The sequence below is a fragment of the Canis lupus genome, chromosome 19 (genome assembly GCF_011100685.1).
Source record: "Canis lupus familiaris isolate Mischka breed German Shepherd chromosome 19, alternate assembly UU_Cfam_GSD_1.0, whole genome shotgun sequence".
NCBI classification, from domain to species: Eukaryota; Metazoa; Chordata; class Mammalia; order Carnivora; family Canidae; genus Canis; species Canis lupus.
Window position 1 is genome coordinate 54,250,775 of NC_049240.1, and position 25,993 is coordinate 54,276,767.

At 51.4% G+C, this 25,993-nt stretch overlaps 1 protein-coding gene and 1 long non-coding RNA gene across 4 annotated transcripts; one reads left to right on the forward strand and one right to left on the reverse strand.

Moving 5' to 3' along the window:
* Positions 1–724: 724 nt before the first annotated feature.
* On the reverse strand, positions 725–17,806 carry NMI (N-myc and STAT interactor). Its single transcript, XM_038565192.1, has 8 exons — positions 17,578–17,806; positions 12,408–12,494; positions 11,366–11,461; positions 8,727–8,889; positions 5,160–5,266; positions 4,886–5,072; positions 2,656–2,762; positions 725–1,130 (listed from the first exon to the last, which is right to left on the reverse strand). Exons 2-8 carry the CDS (start codon positions 12,486–12,488, stop codon positions 945–947), a joined length of 927 nt encoding a protein of 308 aa, XP_038421120.1. The 5' UTR covers positions 12,489–12,494; positions 17,578–17,806; the 3' UTR covers positions 725–944.
* Positions 17,807–18,290: 484 nt separating this feature from the next.
* LOC111091205 lies at positions 18,291–19,856 on the forward strand. 3 transcript variants are annotated; one of them, XR_005374333.1, is made up of 3 exons: positions 18,291–18,371; positions 18,929–19,200; positions 19,343–19,856. It is a non-coding gene; the product is annotated as an uncharacterized LOC111091205 (long non-coding RNA). The 3 variants fall into 3 exon arrangements; XR_005374334.1 differs by lacking the exon at positions 18,291–18,371 and adding an exon at positions 18,398–18,709; XR_005374332.1 differs by lacking the exon at positions 18,291–18,371 and having other exon boundaries at positions 18,718–19,200.
* The last annotated feature ends 6,137 nt before the right edge of the window (positions 19,857–25,993 follow it).

A 25,993-nucleotide genomic window follows, 5' to 3' on the forward strand; every position in this document is an offset into this window, starting at 1 on the left:
GTATTTTAATATGAACTTACTTCCACTGTTTGCTCTTTATGTAACATACCATATTAGGATAAAAGCTGTTCAAACATTCTTTACCAAAGAGAATTTTACCTTCTCTAAATAAGAGCCTTGCATTTCACTGTTTAATTTCTACAACTTAGAAACAGTGGGATGCTAATGAACTGGGTCTCTCTCAAACTAAAATGTAAGCCCCTAAAAGGCAGCTGCTGTGCTTTCCTCTTCAGGCATTCCTTAGCATCTAGCATGAGTGATGAGCCTCTAGCTTTGCATTTACCTCTCCCTTTATTCCAAGGATGGCATTCCCTTATTCTTTCCATTAAAAGTGTAAAAGAAGGGAAATTATGGCCTTTGCAAGTTCTACTTGGGGATGAAAGAATCGGGACACTTGGCACTCTGGGCGAAGAAAATTTATGTGAAAAGACCACACTCAGCTCTGAAAAATACTTTTGGGGCTGTGGAACAACATACTACACAATGGGAAAGTGGGAAATGATTGCTCTTGAAGTCCCTTGAAATTCAAAGTCTACAAAAATCACAAAGAGCTGAATATAACGTTTCTTTGGGGGAAATGTTCAGAGTCAAGTCTGCATACTGGTGGATCCAGGGCCAAAAGAGAATTGGCCCTCATGCCCCTGACCAAAAGAGCCAACACAGCAGGGGGACAATTGCATCACTTATGGTTGATTTCAACAGACGTGGCCCCGATCCACATAACTTATGAATAAACAGAACTGTTTTTAATACAGTGCACATAGTACGTATTGTGAACATGCCCCAGAGTTTGAAACAAAGAGGAATTCAAAAACACGGAAATATATTTTGTATATAAGAATAAATGGGCACTAAAGAATTCAGGTCTTAATATCCTTAAAGGAAAAGGATATTTATTTTGTCACATATTGACGGTGATTTGGGCTCAGAGGCTCTACCAGCCTCTATTCTTCAAAGTACGCTATGCAAGGTTGGTCTAGAGCACATTTGACCACTTCTACTTCTCCACCTCCGTTCTTCTCCCGCTGAAAGTGAATGTTAACTAAATCCTGCAAAATTTCTTCATCCATCATCTGAAGATCTTCCATCCCAGTCAGAAGCACCGTCCTTTCCGATATTCCCGAAAACATCTAAGAAGGAAAGTTTAAAAGATGAATAGAAAACGTTCCAAGAGCTTTGAGGTCTAAAACTTCATATTGATAAGCTCTGCCTAATATTTGGGACCTTATCTTGGAAGAGACAAGAGCCTCAGGGAGATGCTGCAGGAAGAGAATATCCGAGGCGGGTCTGAGTTTCGGGAAGATAACCGGTGGCATTAGGACGAGCAGAGGAAAGAGGCATCGCTGCAGACAGAAGGACCAGGAGAAGACAGTCAGAGGTGCAAGCAGAAGCACCGAGTGGCCGCATAAATGGGGGATGTGGAGCAAAACTAAGAACTGAGCATTTGAGTGGCTTTCAAGAGGGTGACCAGGTGGAGGGGGGTTCCGTTTAATACCCAAGGAAGGACACCGAGGCTCCTTCCACAGTTTGGCTATTGTGGATGTTGCTGCTATATACATCGGGGTGCAGGTGTCCCGGCGTTTCATTGCATCTGCATCTTTGGGGTAAATCCCCAGCAGTGCAATTGCTGGGTCGTAGGGCAGGTCTATTTTTAACTCTTTGAGGAACCTCCACACAAGTTTTCCAGGTGTCCATCGAAAGATGAATGGATAAAGAAGATGTGGTCTATGTATACAATGGAATATTCCTCAGCCATTAGAAACGACAAATACCCACCATTTGCTTCAACGTGGATGGAACTGGAGGGTATTATGCTGAGTGAAATGAGTCAATCGGAGAAGGACAAACATTATATGGTCTCATTCATTTGGGGAATATAAATAATAGTGAAAGGGAATAGAGGGGAAGGGAGAAGAAATGGGTAGGAAATATCAGAAAGGGAGACAGAACATGAAGACTCCTAACTCTGGGAAACGAACTAGGGGTGGTGGAAAGGGAGGAGGGCGGGGGGTGGGGGTGACTGGGTGACGGGCACTGAGGGGGGCACTTGACGGGATGAGCACTGGGTGTTATTCTGTATGTTGGCAAATTGAACACCAATAAAAAATAAATTTATTATTAAAAAATAAAAAATAAAAAAAAATATGTTAAAATATTAAAGAATACCTACATGATGTTCTATAACATATTTTAAGAACTATACAGCAAAATACAATTTTGAAATAAAACTTTGCTTACTGCAAATTTAAAAAAGGAAAAAAGAAATAATACCCAAGGAAGCCACAGAGAAAAGGAACAGGTCAGGGTAAACATAGTGAGTTCAGAGAAAATGAGTGGAAAGAATTAGATTTAATGCCCAATGACAGTAAAGACATGAGAGAAATGCAGCTATGTCTCCACATGCAAAAATATGATGCCATTATCTGAGTAATTTCAGGTTTTAAAAAAGTGTGTAAGGAATCGAATATGGTACAGTTTTGCATTAAAGTACTTTTTAAAAAGAGAAACTTATTTTGCAGCAAGCAGACATGAAGAAACTATTTTGCTATTGCTCACTAATAAGATTCAACATTAGCAGACTCACAACTTTTCTATTTTTTGTGGGGCGGGGTTGAGCAGTAAGTTCCCATAATGAAAGAAAAGAGATGACTTTACCTGAAACTGTTTCAAATGTGTTTCTGTGTATGGAGAAACAATGACGTTGTAGCAGTTTTCATTTATATAAAGCGGATAGTCTTTCTTTTTCAAAATCTTGTCAGCAACTGGAAGTAAATTTTTAAAAAATCATTTTCTTTTTTATATCACAGACATTTTTAACCGAAGTTAAAACTTCCTTCAAACAGAACACCACACTAAACAGTGAATTTGAGTGATTATGTTCTTAAGAATTCTACGATCCACAGTACACACAAAAATACAAAATTGTGTATTTTGAAAAATATAAGTCCAAACAATAATGGGTTTAAACAGATCCTTCCGTCTTGAACTATCCACTGCAATCAGTGCAAGGGCTGTGATGGCCTCAGACAGATCTACCCTGAGGTACACAAAATGCAATAACCACCTGCAAAAATGTAACCCCCTCATTCTAACAACATGTTAGTTTCCCAGTTTCTCAAGAAGCATAATTGAAAATTATTAGAATACTATACATATATATTTTTTACAATACACACAATATATAATAAATTATTTTATTCCTATATTTTTATATATAAAATTACTTAGGTGTCCTGCACCTAATATATAATATTATTCAGTAAACTGATATAATGATGTTAATCAACGGGGGCGGGGTGGGGCGGTTGGATGTCATCTAAAAAGTGAAGGCAAATAACAAAAATTCATCAGTTTCCTCTAACACAAAGAATAACCAGACTTATTTTTAGCAGGATTTTTCTCCTAGAGGGAAAATAGGTAATGTTTCAGATTGCATAAAGTTTAGCGGAAACAGTTCTTAGGAATATCCTATCACTTTGCTTTTTCTCCTCTCCCCAGTCCATCTCGGGTGAGCAATATGGTGCGGTGGTTGAGAGCAGGCCCCTGCTGGTGAGGATGTAGAGAAACTGAATCCCTGGTTCACTGTTAGTAGGAACATAAAATGCTACAGCCAGTGTGGAAAGCAGTATGGCAGCTCCTCAAAACATTAAACATAGAATCACCATATGCTCCAGCAATTCCAGAAAGATCTAGAAAGACATTCAACTAACCATAACTAACTACACAGTAGAAGAAGGGAAGTGTAGTGAAATGTCTGCATTTTTACTAAATTAATGCTCTTCTCTATTATCTCAATTTTCTTTGAAAAGAATGTGTTACTCTCTTATGAAAAACAGTGTTTTTTAAATTGTATCACTGGATTTCTATTACATGTGCAATCCCAGGAGAAACCCTAAAAACTGGATTAACTGAAGTAAGATATTTTTTCCTTGGAGAATCACTTGGGCACGTTAACAAAAGCATCTGTAGAATTTTATATTTTTAATCATAAGAATGTAAATCTCGCTCAGATGATTTAGTAAAAATCCATTTCTACCTATAAAGGTAACAGCTTGTCTTCCCTCAATCTATTCTCTCCACCTAAGAGACCCTCATCTGTCAAAATTGATGGGATGGAAGTGACGGTTTTCTATATATGCATTTGTAGATTTCTCTGCCACATACTCACTGTGATTGGGGGTAAGTTATTTACCGTCCCTAGGACTCCGTTTCCTCACCAATAAAGTGAGTATAACACGGATCTCCAGAGTTGTGCTGCGGTTCAGAGGAAATACATGCCCATGTCCTTGGGCACTAGGATGAAGGATGAGGATGCACTAGGATTGAAGTACCTGTTATATGTAGTATTATTCTCAGTAGCATTCACAGAAATCATTTTCAGGACCCTACCATTTTATAACATTTTTTAAAAATCCCCTATTATTATACTGTCAAGTAAATTCCAAAAAAAAGAACAGAAAAGGAATACTTTCAGAAACGGCAGATCATAGGGGTGCCCGGGTGGTACAGTTGTTTAAGTGTCGCACTCTTGGTTTCTGCTCAGGTCCTGACCTCAGAGTTGTGAGACGGAGCCTCTCCACGGGGCTCTGCGCCCAGCACGGGGCTGCCAAAGACTCTCCCTCTCCCTGCCCCTCCCGCCTTGCTCTCTCTCACTCTCTAAAATAAATACATGTTAAAAAAAGGGGGGGGGGAGAAAAGAAAGAAAAGAAAGAAAAGAAAAGAAGAAAAGAAAAGAAAAAAGAAAAGGAAAAGAAAAGAAAAGAAAGAAAAGAAAAGAAAAGAAAAGAAAAGAAAAGAAAAGAAAAGAAAAGAAAAGAAAAGAAAAGAAATGGCAGCACATGATTGAGTGGTAGAGTCTTTCGTAGCTGCCTCCACGGGTGACTACCTCCAGCCTCCATAAAGGTGACCACGGCGCTGTGGGATGGCCTATGGTACTGCACACACAGCACTTCTCCACCTCCGTTCCGGGACTTAGAGAAGCTCAGTTCCAGCTTGTCTCTCATCTGGTCCTCAGGCAGTGCGTCGGGAATTTCACTAACATTGATCTTCACCTTAGACACTTCTTCATGGACCTGGGAAATCAGTTCATGTTCAGGAATATGGATGAGAAGAGTGTTCACACCCAACAGAATCCTAACAAGCCTTAATCACCATGTTACCTGGAATCTGACTCCTGAATTTAATGGAACTGGCTTGGCCACAACCTCCACATCTACATCTTCTATATGTATACGATGTTTCCCCATCCTGATGACATTTTGGGCAACTGAAAAATAATTTCGGAGTATTAATTGCCAGGATCTTTTTTTATTTTTTAAGGCTGAGAAGTTTGAGCTGGAATCCGTTTTTTTTTTTTTAACTTTCTTTCTTTTTTTTAAGATTTTATTTATTTATTTATTCATGAGAGGCATAGAGAGACAGAAAGAGGGGCAGAGACACAGGCAGAGGGAGAAGCAGGCTCCATGCCAGAAGCCTGATGCAGGACTCGATCCCGGGACTCCAGGTTCACACCCTGGACCAAAGGCAGGTGCCAAACCGCTGAGCCACCCAGGGATCCCCCTAATTGCCAGGATTTTAATAGATGTTTTCATTTTTGGTTTAAGAAACAAATTATTATAGGTATTTTAAATGTCCTTTAATCTTAAAGGATCTAATGTTTTAAAAAATTTTCCTAGGACTTTCAAGTGATAATGGTCTTGTCACCGAAGTGGCAAATAGATATATTAATATCAAAATGTCAAAATATATCAGCAAAAATCACAAAGTAGTGAAAAAGGTACAAACTTCCAGTTAAAAGATAAATAAGTTCCAGGGATGTAATGTACAACATGGTGACCACAGCTAACGCTGCTGTGTGGTATCCAGGAGAGCTATTACGAGACCAGATCCTAAGCATGCTCATTACAAGCAAAAAAAGTTTTTTGCCCTTTTTGTTGAATCTATAAGAGCTCTGTTTATTGCATCTATATGAGAAGATAGATGTTGGCTACACCTGCTTCAGTCACCATTTCACAATATATGCAAGTCACCATGCCATACACCTGAAATTTAGACTGTGTTATGTATCAATGATTTCTCAGCAAAACTGGAAAAAAAGTATAATGTAGAAAATCTCATCAAGTTCCAGATTCATCTCTTAAGAGATAAGCCTGGTGATGCTTCGGAAATTCATCTAGTATTTCAGCTCAGCCACACGCCCTTTGGAATTCCTGTTAACAGAATGATGAGAGAATTCCCTTAGTGCATTAATTAAAGCACAGCCAGAAACTTCTTCGGCGTTGAGTAAGCCGGAAAAAGTTGTGTGGGCCAGTGGCATTCTGACAATCTTATTTATCATTTGCCACTCCTCTTTGATATGCTATAAACACCAAAGAAATAAATGTTCATTTTCGTCTTTCCTAAGGATGACACATTAAAGACCACATAAGCTTGAACATCAAAGTGTGAGTCTTTTTTATTTTTTGGCTGTGTTTATTGATTTATTTATTTTTGGCTGTGTTTAATGAGGAATTCTCCTTTTGCTAGAATGTCTTGAGATCATTTATTTAAAAAGATGATAGCCTGTACCAATCACAAAACTATCAAAGCTAATTTATCTGTGCGCATGGGAGAGGCTCAGTACTGTAGTTATGCCCCAAATCATTAGAAATCCAGACAGCAGCGACATTTCAGTTTAAAATGAATGTGGGTGTGCATTTCATTTCTAATTGTGGGACATGAGAGCTTATAACGTTTCAGTGGTTAATGCAGGGCCGCTTACACTAATTTGTCACAAAGATAAGGGATGCCCACCCCGGCCTGACAAATCTCATGTGTTCGTGACAACCAGACACACCGCGGCTGAAGGACGAAACAGGCCGAGAGGCAGGGCGCAGCCATGTGGGAATTCACACTCACTGTACCACGATATGACTCCATAACTTGAATTATGACTTTCTTTTGTTAATGACAACAGGCAACAATAACAGAAACTGCCAACGAAGTCATCCTTAGATGATCCTCTTTCTCTTCCACACCCTCCTCCCCAGCCTCCAACATCTGGTGATCTGACGCAGCTGAGAATTCCCGCCTCCCACATCCCCTCTTCTGTCTTTTGGGTGTATCTCCGTTACCACTGCCAACTGCCCACACAGGGCCCCTGGCCCCCGTCTCTGCCCTCGGCTGCAGCGCGGACCCAGGTGGACCCAAGGTGAACCGACGGTGGATGCATATGCTGATCTGCTAAGATGCTCTTCTTTTTAATATTTCTATTCAGGCTGTAGTGACAGACCAGGTCTAAGGAGATACAAGTTATAATCCTAGATTCTCGGAATCTGACCACTGGAAGGGCTTAAAACCGTCCAATCCCACCCCATAACTGGACAGATACAAGAATAAAGGCCAGAGAGAGTGACCTGCTGCGAGGACTGTTGGTCCAGTACAATGCGCATGGGTTCACAGGTGTGGCTCTCAGTTTTGCGATTTTTAACCATATGGACCTTGAACAAGTTCTCTATCTTTCCTAAGTTTCAGTTTCCTTATCTGGAAAACTCCCAAGGAGTGGCGATGATGACCGCTAACATCTACTGTTTATTTTGTGTCAGACACCGTGTAACAGCATTTCTGATTTAATCCTCAGCCCAACCCCATAAAGTAGGCACTGTCTCAAGGCCTGTCAGAAAACTCTGAGATTCAGAAAGAACCCAACCCAAATCCCATATCTAGAAATGGGCAACGTTGGCACTGAAGGCCAGATTGTCCTCCCTAGCGTGCCTCCGGCTCGGAACAGGGTCCTACAGCAGACTCAGCAAACGTCAGGGCCCGTTTCCAAATCGCTGACTCTTGGGCTCTTTCCATTCACTGGTCATGTACCCTTAGGCAAGTCACTTACACACCCAAGAATCTGTGTCCTTAGCTATAATATGTAAATAGTAACTCTCAGGATCCCTGGGTGGCTCAGCGGTTTAGCACCTGCCTTCTGCCCAGGGCATGATCCTGGAGACCCGGGATCGAGTCCCCTGTCGGGCTCCCTGCATGGAGCCTGCTTCTCCCTCTGCCTGTATCTCTGCTTCTCTCTATATATATCTCTCATGAATAAATAAATAAAATCTTTAAAAATAAGTAAATAAATAGTAACTCTCCTCTCGGTCATGTGAGCGTAAGAGGAGCCATCTGTGAGAACTCTGGGGGAAATCTATGGAGCTCTATCAGCTTAAGACATTCTTGCTAACACCATTTGGAGGTAGCAGGTGGAGCAGAGAGACACTGGTATTGGACGTCACAACACCTGGGCTTGAGTCCCAGGGTTGTCATGTTCTCAACAGGTGATCACATTCACGGCAGTTAATGTCCCAGTTTTCTCATCATCAAATGAGGATAATCCTGTCTGCCCCAAGGTATCGCCATGAGATAAGATGAGATGAGATGAGATGAGATGATAGATGTAAAAATTTTAAAGCAATAGCCAAATATCTAAGAAAGCTCTTTGGAAGTCTCAGCGATTTCCAAAAGCAACATAGTAAAAAATTTTTTCAAGATTTATTTATTTATTTATGATAGACAGAGAGAGAGAGAGAGAGACAGAGACAGAGACACAGGAGGAGGGAGAAGCAGGTCCCACGCCGGGAGCCCGACATGGGACTCGATCCCGGGACCCCAGGATCGCACCCTGGGACAAAGGCAGGCGCCAAACCACTGAGCCACCCAGGGATCCCCAACATAGTCAAATTTTTGAACATTACTCATACCTTCTTCTCTTTCAAAGGTGATAAGAGCTTGCCCTTTCTGTAGCTCATAAAAAATTGGCGAGCTCACTTGAAATGAACAGGAGATGTTTAAAAACTGGCTGTCAGTCTCAGGGTTCTCTAAAGATGTGAACTTCACCTTTGTTTCAGGAATATCCTCTTTAATCTAATTTAAACAGAAATGTTTGATTAAAATCAAGACAAGAAATAACTTAAGCCCTTCTTGTGATAATGTGATTTGATCGTCCAATAATTCATCCTCCACTGATTTCAGAATCCCACAGAATACCAAGTGCAGTCTTATTTAATATCTTTAGTAATTACTAATTACTTCTTCCTAGGTAAGTACTCAGGAATGTAATCAGATGCTGATCCTTTAATATTATTTCCCAGATGAAATTATAAATATATAATCTCTCACTTTTTCTAATCAATATTTAAACTAGCCAATATTGTATGGTGTTAGATTCTAAAGCCTACATCACTCCTGTAGAGGAGCACCTCCTAAACAACCGTACTAATAATAGGCTCTGTTACAAGGGAATCATTAGACATACGTTCACGACAAAGCAGTATAAAATAGTTGAGTATATGCCATGTGTATTTTGATAGCTAACCCAGATAATTTCATCCCAAAAGAAAGTCTCCTGAATTATGTTTTAATTATCAAATTTAAATTCCCCTTTCTCCAACACCTGCCCATCAATTTTTTAACCATTATCAAACTTAGGTCTGTAAAAATGCAAAGGGACACCACCAACAAAATTCGTAAGACATACGCAACTATATATAAATGCACAAATGAATCTGTTGTTTGCATTTCTTTCTTCCTCTTTCTTTTTTTATTCCTGAGAGACACAGAGAGAGAGGCAGAGACAGGGGCAGAGGGAGAAGCAGGTCCCTGCGGGGAGCCCGACGTGGGACTGGATCCTGGGAATCTGGGATCCCGGCCTGGGCTGAAGGCAGACGCTCAACCGCTGAGCCCCCCAGACGCCCCATGTTGTTTGCATTTCTATTTCCCATAATCATTTTACACGCTGCAAGAAAATGTTTGTGTTCTCACAAAGGGGTTAGAAAGAGTCAATAAGTTATTTGACCTAATTTCACATTTCTCACATTTGCCCTGTATCTTCACACATAACCTCTGTAGAATTTGATTACTGTAAGTCCAATTTCAAAACAACTGGCAGTGTCTGAGAAAAGGCAGTGTTTCCCAATAATGTGGAAATACCCAATATACTCTGAAAAGTCGAGAGCTTTCTGGAAAAAAATCAGTGCCTGATTTTGGTCTTGGGCACACTTGGCCAGGAGCAACTCACCTATGCTCTCTAGACCTCAATTTCAGTCCTCTGGAAATTGGACTGGCTGAGCTGGCTGGGTTCCCAAGGCCCCGTGAGTTAGAGGGTGAAGTGACTCCTCTCCAGCCAGGACGGTAACGGAGTGTTCCCTACGTCCCATAAACACGGGAACCCCACTTCCAGATATTCAATATCCTACCCCGCATTTCAGAAACAAAAAGTGACAACGTTTTAAACATTTAAGTTGTTTAAATACAGGTGTTTGTTTGTTTGTCTGAACAATGAGTTGTTATGGACAAAAATGGGGAGAGGGGCACCTGGGTGGCTCAGTCGGCTAAGTGTCTGCCTTTGACTCAGGTCCTGAGGTCGAGTCCAGCATCGGCTCCTGCTCAGCAGGGAGTCTGCTCCTCCCCCTTCCCTGTGCCCCTACCCTCTGCTCATGCTCTCTCTCTCTTTCTGTTTCTCATTCTCTTGCTCTTTTTCAAATAAATAAATAAAATCTTAAAAAAAAAAGAAAAGAAAAGCAAAAAGGGGTGAAAAGTTATGTCTAATTCAAATACAGGAAAATTTCGGAGAGAATTTAAATGGTTGAAGACATATGTCCGATTTTTTAAAAAACTGTGAAATTCATTTAAATTACTTGGATTAGAAGAGCAATAAAGGAATTTAGTGAGAAGACCAATAATTTGATCCAAAAGTGACTGATAACGACCAATATTTTTTTTTGTTTTTGCATTAACGTACACATACATTAAAAAATAAAAGCATATACAAAAATTTTAAATGTGCATTATCAGAAATATACAGCCAGATGAAATTTTACAAAGTGATCACACGCATGTGACCAGAGCCCTGATCAATAAACAGAACATGACCAACACCCCAGAAGCCTCCTTTGGTTCCCTTGCAGTTCCTACCTGCCTCCAAGGGCAACCAGATGCTAACTTCTAACACCCTGCTCTTGTGCTTATTTAAATGCAAGCATACGATATGCCCTCGTTTATCTTTTTTGGCTCAACACTGTGCTTATGAAGTTCATCCATGAGGCTTGCATGTGGTTTTATTCTGTTCATTGTCACTGTGTCGTATTCCATTTTGTCAATACACTTCAAATTAATAATTCATTCTACTATGGAGAGTTGAGTTGTTTTCATTTTAGAGCTATTACAAACCATGGTGCCATCAAGGGCTACAATGTTTTTTATTTTTTTTTTAAAGACTTTATTTATTTGACACAGAGAGACAATGACCACAATGTTTCAAAGGTGAATTCTGTATCATTAAATTGCCTTTCTGAAGAATGGTGTCAATTAAAAATGTGACACATAAAATAATTAGAGATACCTGGGAGTTTCTAGTGGCCTCTTGTAACTCAGCTTCGAGCCTTTGGATCTCCTCCTTTAGTTGAATATTTTCCTTTGTGAATCTGTCAGTTAGTCTCTAAAAAAATCAAACAGCACCAAAAAATTAAACAGCCGCTGACCTCATTCTTCTAAATGAATCCAAGAAGCTACATTCTTATCACCCTAATAAAGGCGAAGGAAGACATCATCACCTATTGATTCTTCTACTTCTGACAAGTATTATTATCTCCTCTATACAAGCAGTGAAACTACCTTTCACACAAGACCAAAGTCACAGAAGATTTTGTAGAGCACGGATTGAGAGCCAGACCTCAACCTTATTAACTGCCTTCCTGGCCATTTGTGACAACAATATCACTTTTAAGCTAGGGGCACCTGGGTGGCACAGTCGGTTGAGCGTCTGATCGGTGTCAGCTCAGGTCATGATCTCCGAGTCCTGAGACTCCACAGTGTCGGGCTCTGCACTCGGCTTGGACTCACCTTGGGGCTCTATCTCCCTCTACTCCCACCCCCAGCAGCTCCTGTTTGCATTCTCTCTGAAATAAATAAATTTCTAAAAAAAAATAAGTAAATAAGGAAATTGTACTGTAATTGTAGACATATGTTATTTGGGGTCAATTAAAATTTTTTTTTTCCCTGTGATTCCCACAGTATAGACATGCCAGACATATGGCCCTGGGTAAGTGGCTCAAGCCACCTGAGTCTCCCTCCCCTCTTGGGTCTGATCAGATAATTGCTAACTAAGTCCTTAACTTCTAGGTGCAAATCAAAGAAAGGAAGGAGGGGAGGAAAAGATAGCTAATATTCTAAGCCTTACAACGAAAGAATAGAAATGATTCTTTCTGTGAGACTTGAATAATGGAAGAAAAATGCTTGAAAACCTTAATATCTAAAAAAAGAAAGAAAGAAAACCTTAATATCTTCCCAAATTCAAAGTAATGTTAGGCAAACACATATAAAACATGCTTCACTGCAAAACTTATAGATATAAAATAATTTTAACAATATCTAGTAATATTTACCTTTCTTAGTTCATTTTTCGTTACTTCTTCATTTGACCAAGGATCCAAAACTCGTTTTTCCCTATGTCTTTTATGTGCCATGATTACCTAATTATTGTAAAAAGTAAATATTTTTAAAAATAGTACATATATATAAATTCAAGAAGAAAGAAATAACTTTTACCCTTTAACAGAAGAAACGCCTCTTCTTTGCTATAACTTTTTTCTTATCATCAAAGCCTTTATTGTCATGTGGCTTATATTTGAACGAAGTCTATATTTCAAATAACTGTAGTGTCTATAAATGTATAAAAGAATTCTAAAAATTCTTTGCTTTTCAACACAATAATAGAAAATAGCAGGCATTAATATTCCTTTGAGCTTCATATCTTAATCATAATATGATGCCCCATTTGAAAAGATTTCAATTTTGGTCTTTTCAAAGGTTTTGATTAAACATCTAATTCTTCCTATTGCATTTCCCAAATGTAAATGGAGTAAAAAGGCCCCCCTCAAATACCTCTCCTCTACACGTATAGTAGTTCATTGTTTTTTTTTTCTTAAAGATATTATTTATTTATTCATGAGAGACACAGAGAGAGAGGCAGAGACACAGGGAAAGGGAGGAGCAGGCTCCATGCAGGGAGCCCGACAGGGGACTCGATCCCAGGACCTGGGGTCACGCCCTGAGCCCAAGGCAGACACTCACCCCCTGAGCCCCCCAGGCGTTCCTACCGTAGTTCTTTAAAAAAAGAAAAAAAAAAAAAAAACTTTTAAGTAGGCTCCACACTTAGCATGGGGCTCAAGGTGGGGCTCAAACCCCTGACCCTGAGATCAAGACCCAGGCTGAAATCAAGAGTCAGATGCTTAACCGGTGGAGCCACCCCGGAGCCCCTCACACGTACATTTTCACAAATCCTCCCTAGTCCACAAACCTCAACAGGAAGAAAATTACATCTTTACTTCTAATAATCTTTGATTAAAAGTTAGTATTCTCTTCACATATGAGTACAGATAACAAGCCACGTGGTCTTTGCAGCACCTGTGACCGAAGCTGCCAAAATGGCACAAATATCTTCAAAAATCATTGTAACTCTTGCAGGTATCCTGAAATGCTGTTTGTGTAAAACCTTCCTTCAAAATTATGAGAGTCATTAAACTCACCACCAGGTCTTATAATACACTGTAATGGGTCGATATATCTTACTATGTCAAAGATGTTTTTAATATTCTCGTCATCGTATTTCAATATAATCGGCTTCCTTTGTAATTCTATGTATTTTATTTTATACATTTAAAAACTATTTTTTTTAAAGGCCCACGGGCTTTATCAGACTGGGAAGGAATCCATGGCACACACAAAAAAATAAAGATAAAAAAAATAAAAAAATAAAGGACATTTGCCTGCAAATGAATTCACTGAGATGGAAAGGTCCCAGATCAAACATGAGAAAAGGAGTATCACGTCTTTATGTCCTAGAAGCACTTTAGTAACTGGTTCGTGATATAATCCTCTCAAATTCCGAGTAGCTAGATGCTCACTCTTCTTGTAGAAGAAACAGGGAAAAGATTGATTCCTCCTTAAAAAAAAAAAAAAAAATAGAAAACTGGCAAAAAAAAAAAAAAAAAAAAAAAAGTTCTGTGCACACAAGCAGCGTCCAGAACACGCGCCTCCGACACCGACGGGCGGACCCGAACGGCCGCTCCGCACTGGCGCAGGCCCTGGGAGCGCGACCTGGGCGCCCCGCGCGGGGGGACACAGACCCCTGCACGCGCTCGGCCGCGCCTCGGGGCGGCCCCCCCCCCCCCCCGGGCCTGGCCAACCCACCGCGGGGCTAAACCCCCCCCCCCCCCGGAGGCGCGGAGCACGTCGGCAGAACCGCGCTCGCGCCCTTCCCGGCTTCTCTGTGAAGACTCTACTCCGCTACCTGCTACCTGAGCCACAGACCCCGTGGCCCCGCGCCGAGGAGCACAGCGCCCGCGGGACGGCGAGCCTGGCGCGGGACTCGAACCCAGACCCGGGAGCACCGGAGCCACAGGCCCAGGCTCCTCAGGCACGGAATGTGCGGTTTCCAGCCACTACGTCGGCGGCCACCGTCACCGAGGTAGGCCCTCGGCCCGCGGCGCCCCGTGTCACCCCGGCAGCCCCTCCCCCGGCAGCGCCCCCCGTCACCCCGGGCAGGCCCCTCCTCCCGGGCCAGCGGACACCGTCCACCCCGGCCGCCCCCTCCCCCCCCCGGCAGCGCCCCCTTCCACCCCGCAGCCCTCCCCGGCAGCGCCTCCCGTCACCCCTGCAGCCCCTCCCCCCGGCAGCGCCCCCGTCACCTCAGCAGCCCCCCCCCCCGGCAGCGCCCCCGTCACCCCGGCAGCCCCTCCCCCCCGGCGAGCAGCGCCCCGTCACCTCAGCAGCCCCTCGCCCAGCAGCGCCCCCGTCACCCCGGCAGCCCTCCCCGGCAGCGCCCCCGTACCTCAGCAGCCCCTCCCCCCCGCAGCGCCCCCGTCACCCCGGCAGCCCCTCCCCCGGCAGCGCCCCCGTCACCCCGGCAGCCCCTCCCCCCGGCAGCGCCCCCGTCACCTCAGCAGCCCTCCCCCCGGCAGCGCCCCGTCACCCCGCGCCCCTCCCCGGAGCGCCCCCGTCACCCCGGAGCCCCCCCCCCCGCAGCGCCCCCGTCACCCCCGCAGCCCCTCCCCCCGGCAGCGCCCCCGTCACCCCGGCAGCCCCTCCCGGCCAGCGCCCCCGTCACCCGGCAGCCCTCCCCCCGGCAGCGCCCCCGTCACCTCAGCAGCCCCTCCCCCCCGCAGCGCCCCGTACCCCGGCAGCCCCTCCCCCGGCAGCGCCCCCGTCACCCCCGGCAGCCCCTCCCCCCCGGCAGCGCCCCGTCACCGGCAGCCCCTCCCCGCAGCGCCCCCGTCACCCGGCAGCCCCTCCCCCCGGCAGCGCCCCCGTCACTCAGCAGCCCCTCCCCCCCCGGCAGCGCCCCCGCACCCCGGCAGCCCCCCCCCCCGGCAGCGCCCCGTCACCCCGGCAGCCCCTCCCCGGCAGCGCCCCCGTCACCCCGGCAGCCCCTCCCCCAGCAGGCCCCCGTCACCTCAGCGCCCCTCCCCCGGCAGCGCCCCCGTCACCCGGCAGCCCCTCCCCCGGCAGCGCCCCCGTCACCCCGGCAGCCCCTCCCCACCGCGCCCGCCCTAGCAGCCCTCCCCCGGCAGCGCCCCCGTCACCTCAGCAGCCCCTCCCCCCGGCAGCGCCCCCGTCACCCCGGCAGCCCCTCCCCCGGCAGCGCCCCGTCACCCCGGCACCCCTCCCCGCAGCGCCCCCGTCACCCTCAGCAGCCCCTCCCCCCGCAGCGCCCCCGTCACCCCGGCAGCCCCTCCCCGGCAGCGCCCCGTCACCCCGGCAGCCCCTCCCCCAGCAGCGCCCCGTACCTCAGCGCCCCCCCGGCAGCGCCCCCGTCACCCCGGCAGCCCTCCCCCCCGGCACGCGCCCCCGTCACCCCGGAGCCCCTCCCCCGCAGCGCCCCCCGTACCTCAGCAGCCCCCCCCCCGCAGCGCCCCCGTCACCCCGGCACCCTCCCCCCCGGCAGCGCCCCCGTCACCTCAGCAGCCCCCCCCCCGGCCGCGCCCCCGTCACCCGGCAGCCCCTCCCCCAGCAGCGCCCCCGTCACCCGGAGCCCTCCCCGGCAGCGCCCCCGTCACCTCAGCAGCCCCCCCCCCGGCAGCGCCCCCCGTCACCCCGGCAGCCCCTCCCCGGCAGGCCCCCGTCACCCCGGCAGCCCCTCCCCGGCAGCGCCCCCGTCACCTCAGCAGCCCCCCCCCGGCAGGCCCCGTCACCCGGCAGCCCCTCCCCCAGCAGCGCCCCCGTACCTCACAGCCCCCCCCGGCCGCCCCCGTCACCCGCAGCCCCTCCCCCCCCGGCAGCGCCCCGTCCACCTCAGCAGCCCCCCCCCCCGCAGCGCCCCCGTCACCCCGCAGCCCCCCCCGGCCCAGCGCCCCGTCACCCCGCAGCCCCTCCCCCGGCAGCGCCCCCGTCACCTCAGCAGCCCCTCCCCCCCCGGCAGCGCCCCGTCACCCCGCAGCCCCTCCCCCCCCGGCAGCGCCCCCGTACCTCAGCAGCCCTCCCAGCAGCGCCCCCGTACCCCGGCGCCCTCCCCCGGCAGCGCCCCCGTCACCTCAGCGCCCTCCCCCCCCGGCAGCGCCCCCGTCACCCCGGCAGCCCCTCCCCCGGCAGCGCCCCCGTCACCCCGGCAGCCCCTCCCCCGGCAGCGCCCCCGTCACCTCAGCAGCCCCTCCCCCCCCGGCAGCGCCCCCGTCACCCCGGCAGCCCCTCCCCCCCCCCGGCAGCGCCCCCGTCACCCCGGCAGCCCCTCCCCCGGCAGCGCCCCCCGTCACCCCGGCAGCCCCTCCCCCAGCAGCGCCCCCGTCACCCTCAGCAGCCACTCCCCCCGGCAGCGCCCCCGTTCACCCCGGCAGCCCCTCCCCCGGCAGCGCCCCCGTCACCCCGGCAGCCCCTCCCCCAGCAGCGCCCCCGTCACCCCAGCAGCCCCCCCCCCGGCAGCGCCCCCCCGTCACCCCGGCAGCCCCTCCCCCCCCCGCAGCGCCCCCCGTCACCCCGGCAGCCCCTCCCCCCGGCAGCGCCCCCGTCACCTCAGCAGCCCCCCCCCCGGCAGCGCCCCCGTCACCCCGGCAGCCCCTCCCCCCCCGGCAGCGCCCCCGTCACCTCAGCAAGCCCCCCCCCCGGCAGCGCCCCCGTCACCCCCCGGCAGCCCCCTCCCCCAGCAGCGCCCCCGTCACCCCGGCAGCCCCTCCCCCGGCAGCGCCCCCGTCACCTCAGCAGCCCCCCCCCCCGGCAGCGCCCCCGTCACCCCGGCAGCCCCTCCCCGGCAGCGCCCCCGTCACCCCGGCAGCCCCTCCCCCGGCAGCGCCCCCGTCACCTCAGCAGCCCCCCCCCCCGGCAGCGCCCCCGTCACCCCCGGCAGCCCCTCCCCCAGCAGCGCCCCCGTCACCTCAGCAGCCCCCCCCCCGGCAGCGCCCCCGTCACCCCGGCAGCCCCCTCCCCCCCCGGCAGCGCCCCCGTCACCTCAGCAGCCCCCCCCCCCCGGCAGCGCCCCCGTCACCCCGGCAGCCCCTCCCCCCCCCCCCGGCAGCGCCCCCGTCACCCCGGCAGCCCCTCCCCCCCCGGCAGCGCCCCCGTCACCTCGGCAGCCCCCAGCAGTGTCACCCGCCTGCCCCCAGGGCGTCTGTGCCGCGGGCCGCGGGGACCGGACGGAGCTCCCAGTCGCAGGTGGTGCAGGAGGAAGGCGTGGCCGTAGCCCCCGCAGCCGCCCCCGCAGCTGCCCCGGCGCGCGAGGCCCCAGGGGTCGGAGTCCGGGCCCCCTGCGCGGCCGGGAGGCGACTCGGGCCTTTCCGGGTTCAGGAGGGGCGGGGGCGGGGACGGGAGGGGAGGGGAGGGGAGGGGAGGGGGGCGCCTGCGCACGCGGCCGCCTCGGGCCGCCCGGGGACCCGGCCGCTGCCCCCGCCCCGACGCGCCTCCCCCGCGGCCTCCCCGGGAGCCGGGCCGCCCCGCAGGGCGCCCCCCGCCCCGCCCCGCCCCCGCACCCCCAGCCCAGGGCGCACCCACCTCGGGCGCAGGCGGCGTCCGTCGGGGCGAGCGGCGGGGCCCGGAGGCGGCGGGAACCCCGAGGCGGACGCTCAGGCCGGCTGCCCGCTCGCTCCCCGGGGCGCGCCTCCCGCAGGACTTTCACTTTCGCTTCCCGCGGCCTCGGGGCTCCCCGCGGACGGGCGGCGGCCGGGGACCGGGGCGCTGCGGGCGGGGGCTGCGCGGGGGCGTCGGCGGGACCCCCGGGGGCGGCCCGGAGCCTGCAGCGCCTCCCCGCGGCCCCCGTCCCCCTCCCCCGGGCCTCCCCCTCCCCCGGGCCCCCCTCCGTCCCCCCCTCCCCCCACAGGTCTCCGGGTCTCCGTGAACAAATCTCCGTGAACAAATAGGATCCTGTAAGGACGCGGAGTCCCAGGTCCCAGGAGGGCGCGGCCGGGGAGGCTGGGCCGCAGCAGGTCCGAGGGGCGCCAGGCCGAGCCTTGGCACCAGTGAGAGGCAGGGACCCCAGGGGCCGTGGCTTCTTGTGCAAGAGGCGGCCGTTTTGTTTTCATTTTGAGTGTGTCCAAAAAGTATTCCTGAAGGGTGCACGGGCACCCATTCTAAGGAAAAATCACTCCTTCCTGTGCGCGTGTTACTGGACGTATTGTTGGGAAGGTGGGCAGGAAGGCAGGAAGGCCCGGGGGAGGCGCGTCCGCGGGGCAGCAGGTCCCGGGGCGCTGACCCTCGCCTGCAGGTGCGTAGCCGACAGGTGCAGCCGCCGGGCCCCGAGCCCGGGCCTGAGCCTCCTGCGCCACCTGCGAGCCCCAGGCGGGGAAGGCCGCGCTGTCCCCTTGGCTTCCGCGGCCCGGGAAGGTTCTCTTGCAGCTTTCTGTTGGGAAGCTCGCAAATACATACATACTTCCCTAAGTGTGATCTTTTCCTTTGAAAATGAAAACATCTGGCTCATTTCAAGAACCCAGCGTTTCTTACTGCTCCTCCCAGAAGCACCCACAGCTGCCCTGGCCCCCAGGTAGCGGTCGGGCGGCAGGTGCATCCCCGGGACGTCGGGGCACCCAGCCCGGGAGACAGTGCTGCGGCCACACGGTACTGAGCGCAGCGGGCCGAACACCGGGATCAACACACGTCAGATCCACGTACGTCAAGAATACCGATGGCAATGCAGCTGCTTTTCTAAGTGAAAAAATACAGGAGCGCGTGACAAGGACTTTTGTCCTCATCAGCCTGGTAAGAAAGCTCAAAGCCCGTATCTGTTGCCACCTGAGCATTCCTTCCGCTCCACTTGGGCATGTTAGAGACCAGGAGCCCTGGACGGTTACCTACTTCAGCCTTGTTTCTTCTTTGTCTCATTTATGTTTTTCACAAGCAGATGATAAACGGCAGGGCGGCGGCCAGACACTGGCGGGTGCTGTTAAGGGGCAAAGGCCACCAGCAGGAGGGAAGGCTTTGGGGCGCCCGGTGCTCTGCAAGGCGATGCGGCTCTGAAGATGAATGGGCAGCTCTGGGGTTACTAACGATGCTAACTGTCCATCTACCGGGACTCCCGAACGTTTTCTAGACGTCTGGGTCTGGCCAGCAACATGAGACAGAGGAATCACCCTCGTGTGCAGATGCAGACAGCAAGGCTTACGGACGCAATAAAAATCAGGCGGTTAATGGGTGATGACGCTGGTAACGTGTTTTACTCTCAACCATGAAATCAAGTGTCTCCACACTGTGTTCCCCGGCGCCTGAAGAGGAGAGAATGCCGTGGCCAAAAGGGATTGGGAAATGTCGAATACCGGATTCACTTTTGGAGATTCACCACGCACATCGGCACGCTCGGAGGTTCGAGGGAGGGGGTACTGCAGGGCGAGAGTAAAGCACACGTTACAAAAAAAAAATAATAATAATTAAAAATAAAAATAAAAAATAAAAAAATAAAGCACACATTACAAAGTTTAACTTCATTCCACCTTGAGTTTATCAAACTAATTTGACCACTAAATTCCTTTTTTTCATGGAGCAAGTATTAAAATCTCAGAGTTTCTAATTTGAGTGATGCAATTTGAGCGATGCTTCACTAATGATGGGCTTCAGGACAGGCTGCTTGAAAATAGGGCATATTGAATATTTTAAACTGAAGTTGCAGAGAACAGTAGGAGCAAGATCCTTAGGAGCTCTTCCCCTACCTCCACCCTCTTCCTCTGAGAAGCGCCTGCCTTCTTATCTCTGAAGACAAAGGGACACAGAGAGGAACCCTAACATGCAGGATTCACTAAGTTCCCCCAGTTCACTCCGATTGCTGCGTACTCTCTGCTCTAACACGTTCCTTCGTGACCGTGCAGCCTGCGTGAGTCCAGCATTCGAGCCCAGGCCTCACTGTTCCCTCGGGTCTCTATTTCCACCTGAAGGTTCTCCTGACACATAAAACTCGTGTTAAACACACGTGTATCCTTCTCTCCTGCTAATCTCTTTGTCGGTTTCATTTTCAGCCCCACCCAGGGACCCCAAGGACGTACAGGAAAACTGTTTCCTTCCCTACACTAAATCGTAAACGTGAATCCTAATATCAGAAAGTATTGAGTGTCTGTAACACACTCAGTGATCTGGCGTCGCACAGAGATGTCTGGGACGCTCACACAAATCTGCGCTGCCTGACAGCAGATGCACACCCCCTTACATGCTTCTCCTTCCCACCACGCGCCAACGAACTCCTCCCAGATTTTTCTATAAATTCACACACACACACACACACACACACATACACACACACACAGCCTGGTTACTAGCACAGTGTGATGGGCACAACGAAGAGGTGCAGGCAAGAGGGAGCAAAACACAAGGGAGGCACTGGTCCCCCATCTCGGTTTCCTCTTTGGGAATTAGGGTGACTCTTAAAGTTAGAGGAGGCAGCCTGAGATGGGGGGGACGCAGGGGAGGGGGGCCGGGGGGTGACCACCCCCTGGAGCAAGAGACAATTTAAGGAGGTACCAAGACTTCTGTGGGCATGCAAATGAGGAAACTACCTGAAATCCCTTTTACTATGCCCTTCCTTTTATTTTTTTTTTAAGATTTTACTTATTTATTTATTCCTGAGAGACCCAGAGAGAGGCAGAGACACCAGCAGAGGGAGAAGCAGGCTCCCTGTGGGACCCCTACACGGAACTCGATCCCAGAACCCGGGGTCACGCCCTGGGCCGCAGGCAGCTGCTCACCCCTGAGCCCTGGGTGCCCCTTGCCTTCCCTTTCCCTCCAGCCTGTGCTGTCCCCACCCAGACCGTGGTGACCTGGGCTGCAGGTCCTCCTCGGGGAAGTCAGACTGGCTGCGATCCTCCCAGTCGGTGGAATCCCATGGGGCCCCAGGGGCCTGCAGCTCTGGGGGACAGAAGTACAGGTGTCGCTAAGGACAGGGATCTGAAATGGCCTCAGTAGCTCGAAGAAACACTCACTATGTGCTGCGATGAGGAATAGATACAGAAAATAAATCAATGTACTTAACTCCTCAGGGCTAACCCCATACATAATAACATGGGGAATATTTTTAAAGGAAAATAATACTTTAATTATGTGGACATGAAACACAACATGTAACAGGTCATTGAATTGTGGACACATTCTGTATGCAGAATTGCCTTCTTGATCTTAATGAGATTTTTTATTATTATTTATTGGAATATATTACATTAGATAAAAGAAAGATTTTGATAAATCCAATTTGAAAATTTGTCACGAAAATGAAATCTTAGATCAAATGCATATATATATGTTCAGGAAGACACAGGGAGAGAAACAATTTTGCAATACATAAGTATATCCGATCAACAGGACGTGCGTGTCTAAAATGTCTGTACAGTGTTCTATGCCAATTTTATCTCAATAAAGCTGGAAAAAATAAAACAGTAAGCAGCAGATTTTTAAAAAGTAAAGTAAGTGTCCCATCCCTTTCTCTCTATCAAGTATGCAATACGACACGGCTAGACCTGCCGTTGGTGTCAAGTGGGGGCCTAGGGCCTGCTCAGGTCACTGAGGCTCCCCCGCCCCCACAAGTCTCTTGGGCTGGGGGATGGAGCTGCCCTCACTCAGGCTCACCCTGCCCAGCTCAGCAAGTAGTGGCTGCAGCCATTCTGTACACTGCGGACATTTTCTTCTCCTTTGTCTTCCTACCCACAGAAGTGCTTTTTTTTTTTTTTTTTTTTTCCAGAACTAGTTTTAAGACAAAGCTTCAAAAAAAAATTTTTTTTGCATCACCTAGTTACTAGTCCAGTAACTATACCTAGTAGGTGCTACATAGCTCCTTCTTCCTAACTGGTGGTTAGATGCAAGGGGGGAAGTCCGATACTCTAGGCCCAATGTCATAACCCCCTGGTATGGGTTTTCATATTAATGAAAACATTAGTGTATGAACGTTTGTCTAAGTGAATAAAATACTGCTGCTAATGAAGCTGGTGCTGGTAGTGGTGGAGGTGGTGCTGCTGGTGCTGCTGGTGCTGCTGGTGGTGCTAGTGGTGGTGGTCGTGCTGCTGCTGCTGCTGCTGGTCTGCTGATGCTGCTGGTGGTACTGGCATAGCTGGGGGTGCTGGAGGGGGAGGGCTGCTGGTGCGGCTGGTGCAGAGGCTGCCACTGCTACTAGTGCTGCTGCTGCTCCTAATGATGCTGCTGCTGCTGGTGGTGCTGGTGCTGATGGTGGTCGTGCTGGTGCTAGAGGTGCCGCTGGTTCTGGTGCTGCTGGTGCTGGTGGTGCTGCTGCCACTGGTGCTGATGGTTGTGTTGCTGCTGGTGCTGCTGGTGGTGGTGTTGCTGGTGCTGGTGCTGGACGTGCTGGTGCTAATGATGCTGTTGCTGGTGGTGCTGGTGGTGCTGGTGGTGCTGGTGCTGGTGCTGCTGCTGGTGCTGCTGGAGCTGCTGCTGCTGCTGGTGCTGCTGGTGGTGCTGGTTCTGGTGAGACTGTTGTTGGTGGCACTGGTGCTGCTGGGGCTGGTGTTGCTGGTGCTGCCCATGGTGCTGCTGGTGTTGATGGTGGTGCGGGTGCTGCTACTGCTGCTGCTGCTGCTGCTGTTGGTGGTGCTGGTGCTGCTGGTGTTGCTTGTGCTGGTGATGGTGCAAAAAGGGCTGCTAGTCTTGGTGGTCCAGGTAGTGCGTTACTGGTGCTGCTGGTGCGTCGGGTGCTGCTGGTGCTGGTGGTGCTGGTTATGGTGCTGCTGGTGATGTTGGTGCTAAAGGTGCTGGTGATGATGGTTATGGTCTGTTGCTGCTGGTGCTGGTGCTGATGCTGCTGGTGGTGTTGTTGCTGCTGGTACTGCTGGTGAATGGTGGTCATCCTGCTTCTGCTCTGCTGCCTGTGATGGTGCTGCTGGTGCTGGTGCTGGGGCTGATGGTGCTGCTGGGTTCGGGGCTGTGGCTGCTGGTGGATGTGCTGCTGGTGCCCGAGGTTATGGTGGTGCTGGTGGTGCTGGTGGTGCTGGTGCTGGAGATGCTGGTGCTGCTGGTGATGATGGTGCTAGAGGTGCTTTTGATGATGGTGGTGGTGCTGGTGCTGCTGGTGCTGTTAGCGCCAGTTGTGCTGGTGGTGTTGCTGGTGCTGCAGGTGGTGTTAATGGTGCTGCTGGTGTTGGTGCTGGTGGTCATGCTGCTGCTGCTGCTGCTGCTGGTGGTGATGGTGCTGCTGGGGCTGGGGCTGGAGCTGCTGGTGCTGCTGGGGCTGCGGCCGGGGCTGCTGGTGTTGCTGGTTTTGGAGGTGCTGCTGCTCCTGATTGTCCTTGTCATGCTGGTTTTGGTGCTGGTGGTGGTGGTGGTGGTGTTGTGCCGGTGCTGCTGCTGTGGCTGTATGTGCTGCTGGTGCCCATGGCTATGGTGGTGCTGATGGTGCTGGTGCTGGAGCTGCTGGGGCTGCTGGTGCTGTTGGTGCTAAAGGTGCTGGTGATGATGGTGATGGTGCTGGTGCTGCTGGTGCTCCTGGTGCTGCGGCTTCTGCAAGTGGTGCTGGTGCTGGTGCTTGTGGTATTGTGCTGGTGCTGCTGCTGCGGCTGGATGTGCTGCTGGTGCCCTTGGTTATGGTGGTGCTGATGGTGCTGGTGCTGGAGCTGCTGCTACTGCTGGTGCTGTAATCCTAAAGGTACTGGTGATGATGGTGTTGGTGCTGGTGCTACTGGTGCTGTTGGTGCAGCTGGTGCTGCTGGTGCTAATGCTGGTGGTGCTGGTGGTGCTGGTGCTGCCTGTGGTGCTGGTGCTGCTCTTGGTGCTGGTGCTGGTGCTGGTCGTACTGGCGCTATTGGTGCAGTTTGTGCTGCTGCTGCTGCTGCTTCTGGTGCTGCTGGTGCTGCTGGTGGTGCTGGTGCTGGTGCTGGTACTGGTCGTACTGGTGCTATTGGTGCAGTGTGTTCTGCTGGTGCTGGTACTGGGGCTGCTGGTGCAGATGGTGTAGCTGGTGCTGCTGGTGCTGGTCCTGGTGCTGCTGATTAAGCAGGTGGTGTTGCTGGTGGTGCTGGTGATGTTGCTGCTGATGCTGCTGGTACTGCTGGTGCTGCTGTTTCTGCAACTGGTGCTTGTGCTGCTGCTGGTGGTTTTGTGCCGGTGCTGCTGCTGCGGCTGGATGTGCTGCTGATGCCCGTGGTTATGGTGGTGCTGATGGTGCTGGTGCTGGTACTGGTCGACTGGTGTTATTGGTGCAGCTTGTGCTGCTGGTGCTGGTCCTGGTGCTGCTGATTAGGCAGGTGGTGTTGCTGGTGGAGCTGATGATGATGCTGCTGGTGCTGCTGGTGCTGCTGGTGCTAATGCTGGTGGTGCAGGTGGTGCTGGTTCTGTTGGTGCCTGTGGTGCTGGTGGTGTTGGTGTTAGAGGTGCTGGTGATGATGGTGGTGGTGCTGGTGCTGTTGCGGCAGCTGCTGCTGGTGCTGATGGTGCAGGTAGTGCTGGTGGTGGGGTTGTGCTGGTGCTCGTGCAGCTGATGCTGGGGCTGCAGCTGCTGCTGCTGCTGTTGGTGGTGCTGGTGCTAGTGCTGGAGGTCCTGATGGTCCTTGTAGTGCTAGTGCTGGTGCTGCCGGTGTTGCTGGTGCTGCTAGTGGTGCTGGTGCTGGTGCTGTTCGTACTGGTGCTATTGGTGCAGCTTGTGCTGCTGGAGCTGGTCCTGGTGCTGCTGGTGCTGTTGGTGTAGCTGGTGCTGCTGGTGCTGGTGCTGGTCCTGCTGATGCAGCAGGTGGTGGTGCTGATGGTGCTGGTGATGGTCCTACTGGGGCTGCTGGTGCTGGTGCTGGTGGTGCTAGAGCTGGTGGTGATGCTGGTGGTGGTGCTGCTGCTGCTGGTGCGGCTGGTGCTGTTGGTGCTGGTGCTAGTCGTCCTGGTGCTGCTATGCTGGTGCTGCTGGTGCTAGTGTTGGTGGTGCTGGTGCTGGTACTGCTGGTGCTGCTGGTGCTGATTGTGCTGGTGCTAGTGCAGGTGTTGGTCCTGCTGCTCCTAGGGGTGCAGCTGGTGCTGATGCTGGAGCTGCTGGTACTGCTGGTGATTGTGCTGGTGCTGGAAGTGCTGCTGGTCTTGTTGGTCCTGGTGTGCGGGAATTGGTGCTGGAGGTGCTGCTGGACCTGGTGGTCCTGGTGGTACTGGTGCTGGTGCTGCCAGTGCTGGTGGTGCTGCTGGTGCTGGTGCTGGTGCTGGCCGTACTGGTGCTATTGGTGCAGCATGTGGTGCTGGCGCATGACCTGGTGTAGCTGGTGCTGCAGGTGCTGATGCTGGTGCTGCTGATGCAGCTAGTCCTGGTGCTGGTGGTGCTGGTGATGGTGCTGCTGGTACTGCTGGTGCTGCTGGTCCTCTTGGTGCGGCTGCTTCTGGTAGTGGTGCTGGTGCTGGTGGTAGTTGTGTTGTGCCGGTTCTGCTGGTTGTGGTGGCGGTGGTGGTCATGCTGCTACTGCTGCTGCTGGAGGTAGTGCTGGTGGTGCTGCTGGTGCTGCACTTGGTGATATTGGTGCTGGGGGTGGTGGTGGTGGTCTTGCTGCTGCTGCTGGTGATGGTCCTGCTGGTGCTGGGCTGGGATGCTGGTGTTTCTGGT

Coding starts and splice junctions, on each gene's coding strand:
- NMI (XM_038565192.1), bottom strand. CDS start 12,488: ATGGCACATAAAAGACATAGGGAAAAACGAGTTTTGGATCCTTGGTCA. Junction 5,267..8,726: donor CACCTTTGAAAGAGAAGAAG/GTATGAGTAATG, acceptor ATTATTTTTCAG/TTGCCCAAAATGTCATCAGG. Junction 2,763..4,885: donor CACCTTTATGGAGGCTGGAG/GTAGTCACCCGT, acceptor ATTTACTTCCAG/TTGCTGACAAGATTTTGAAA.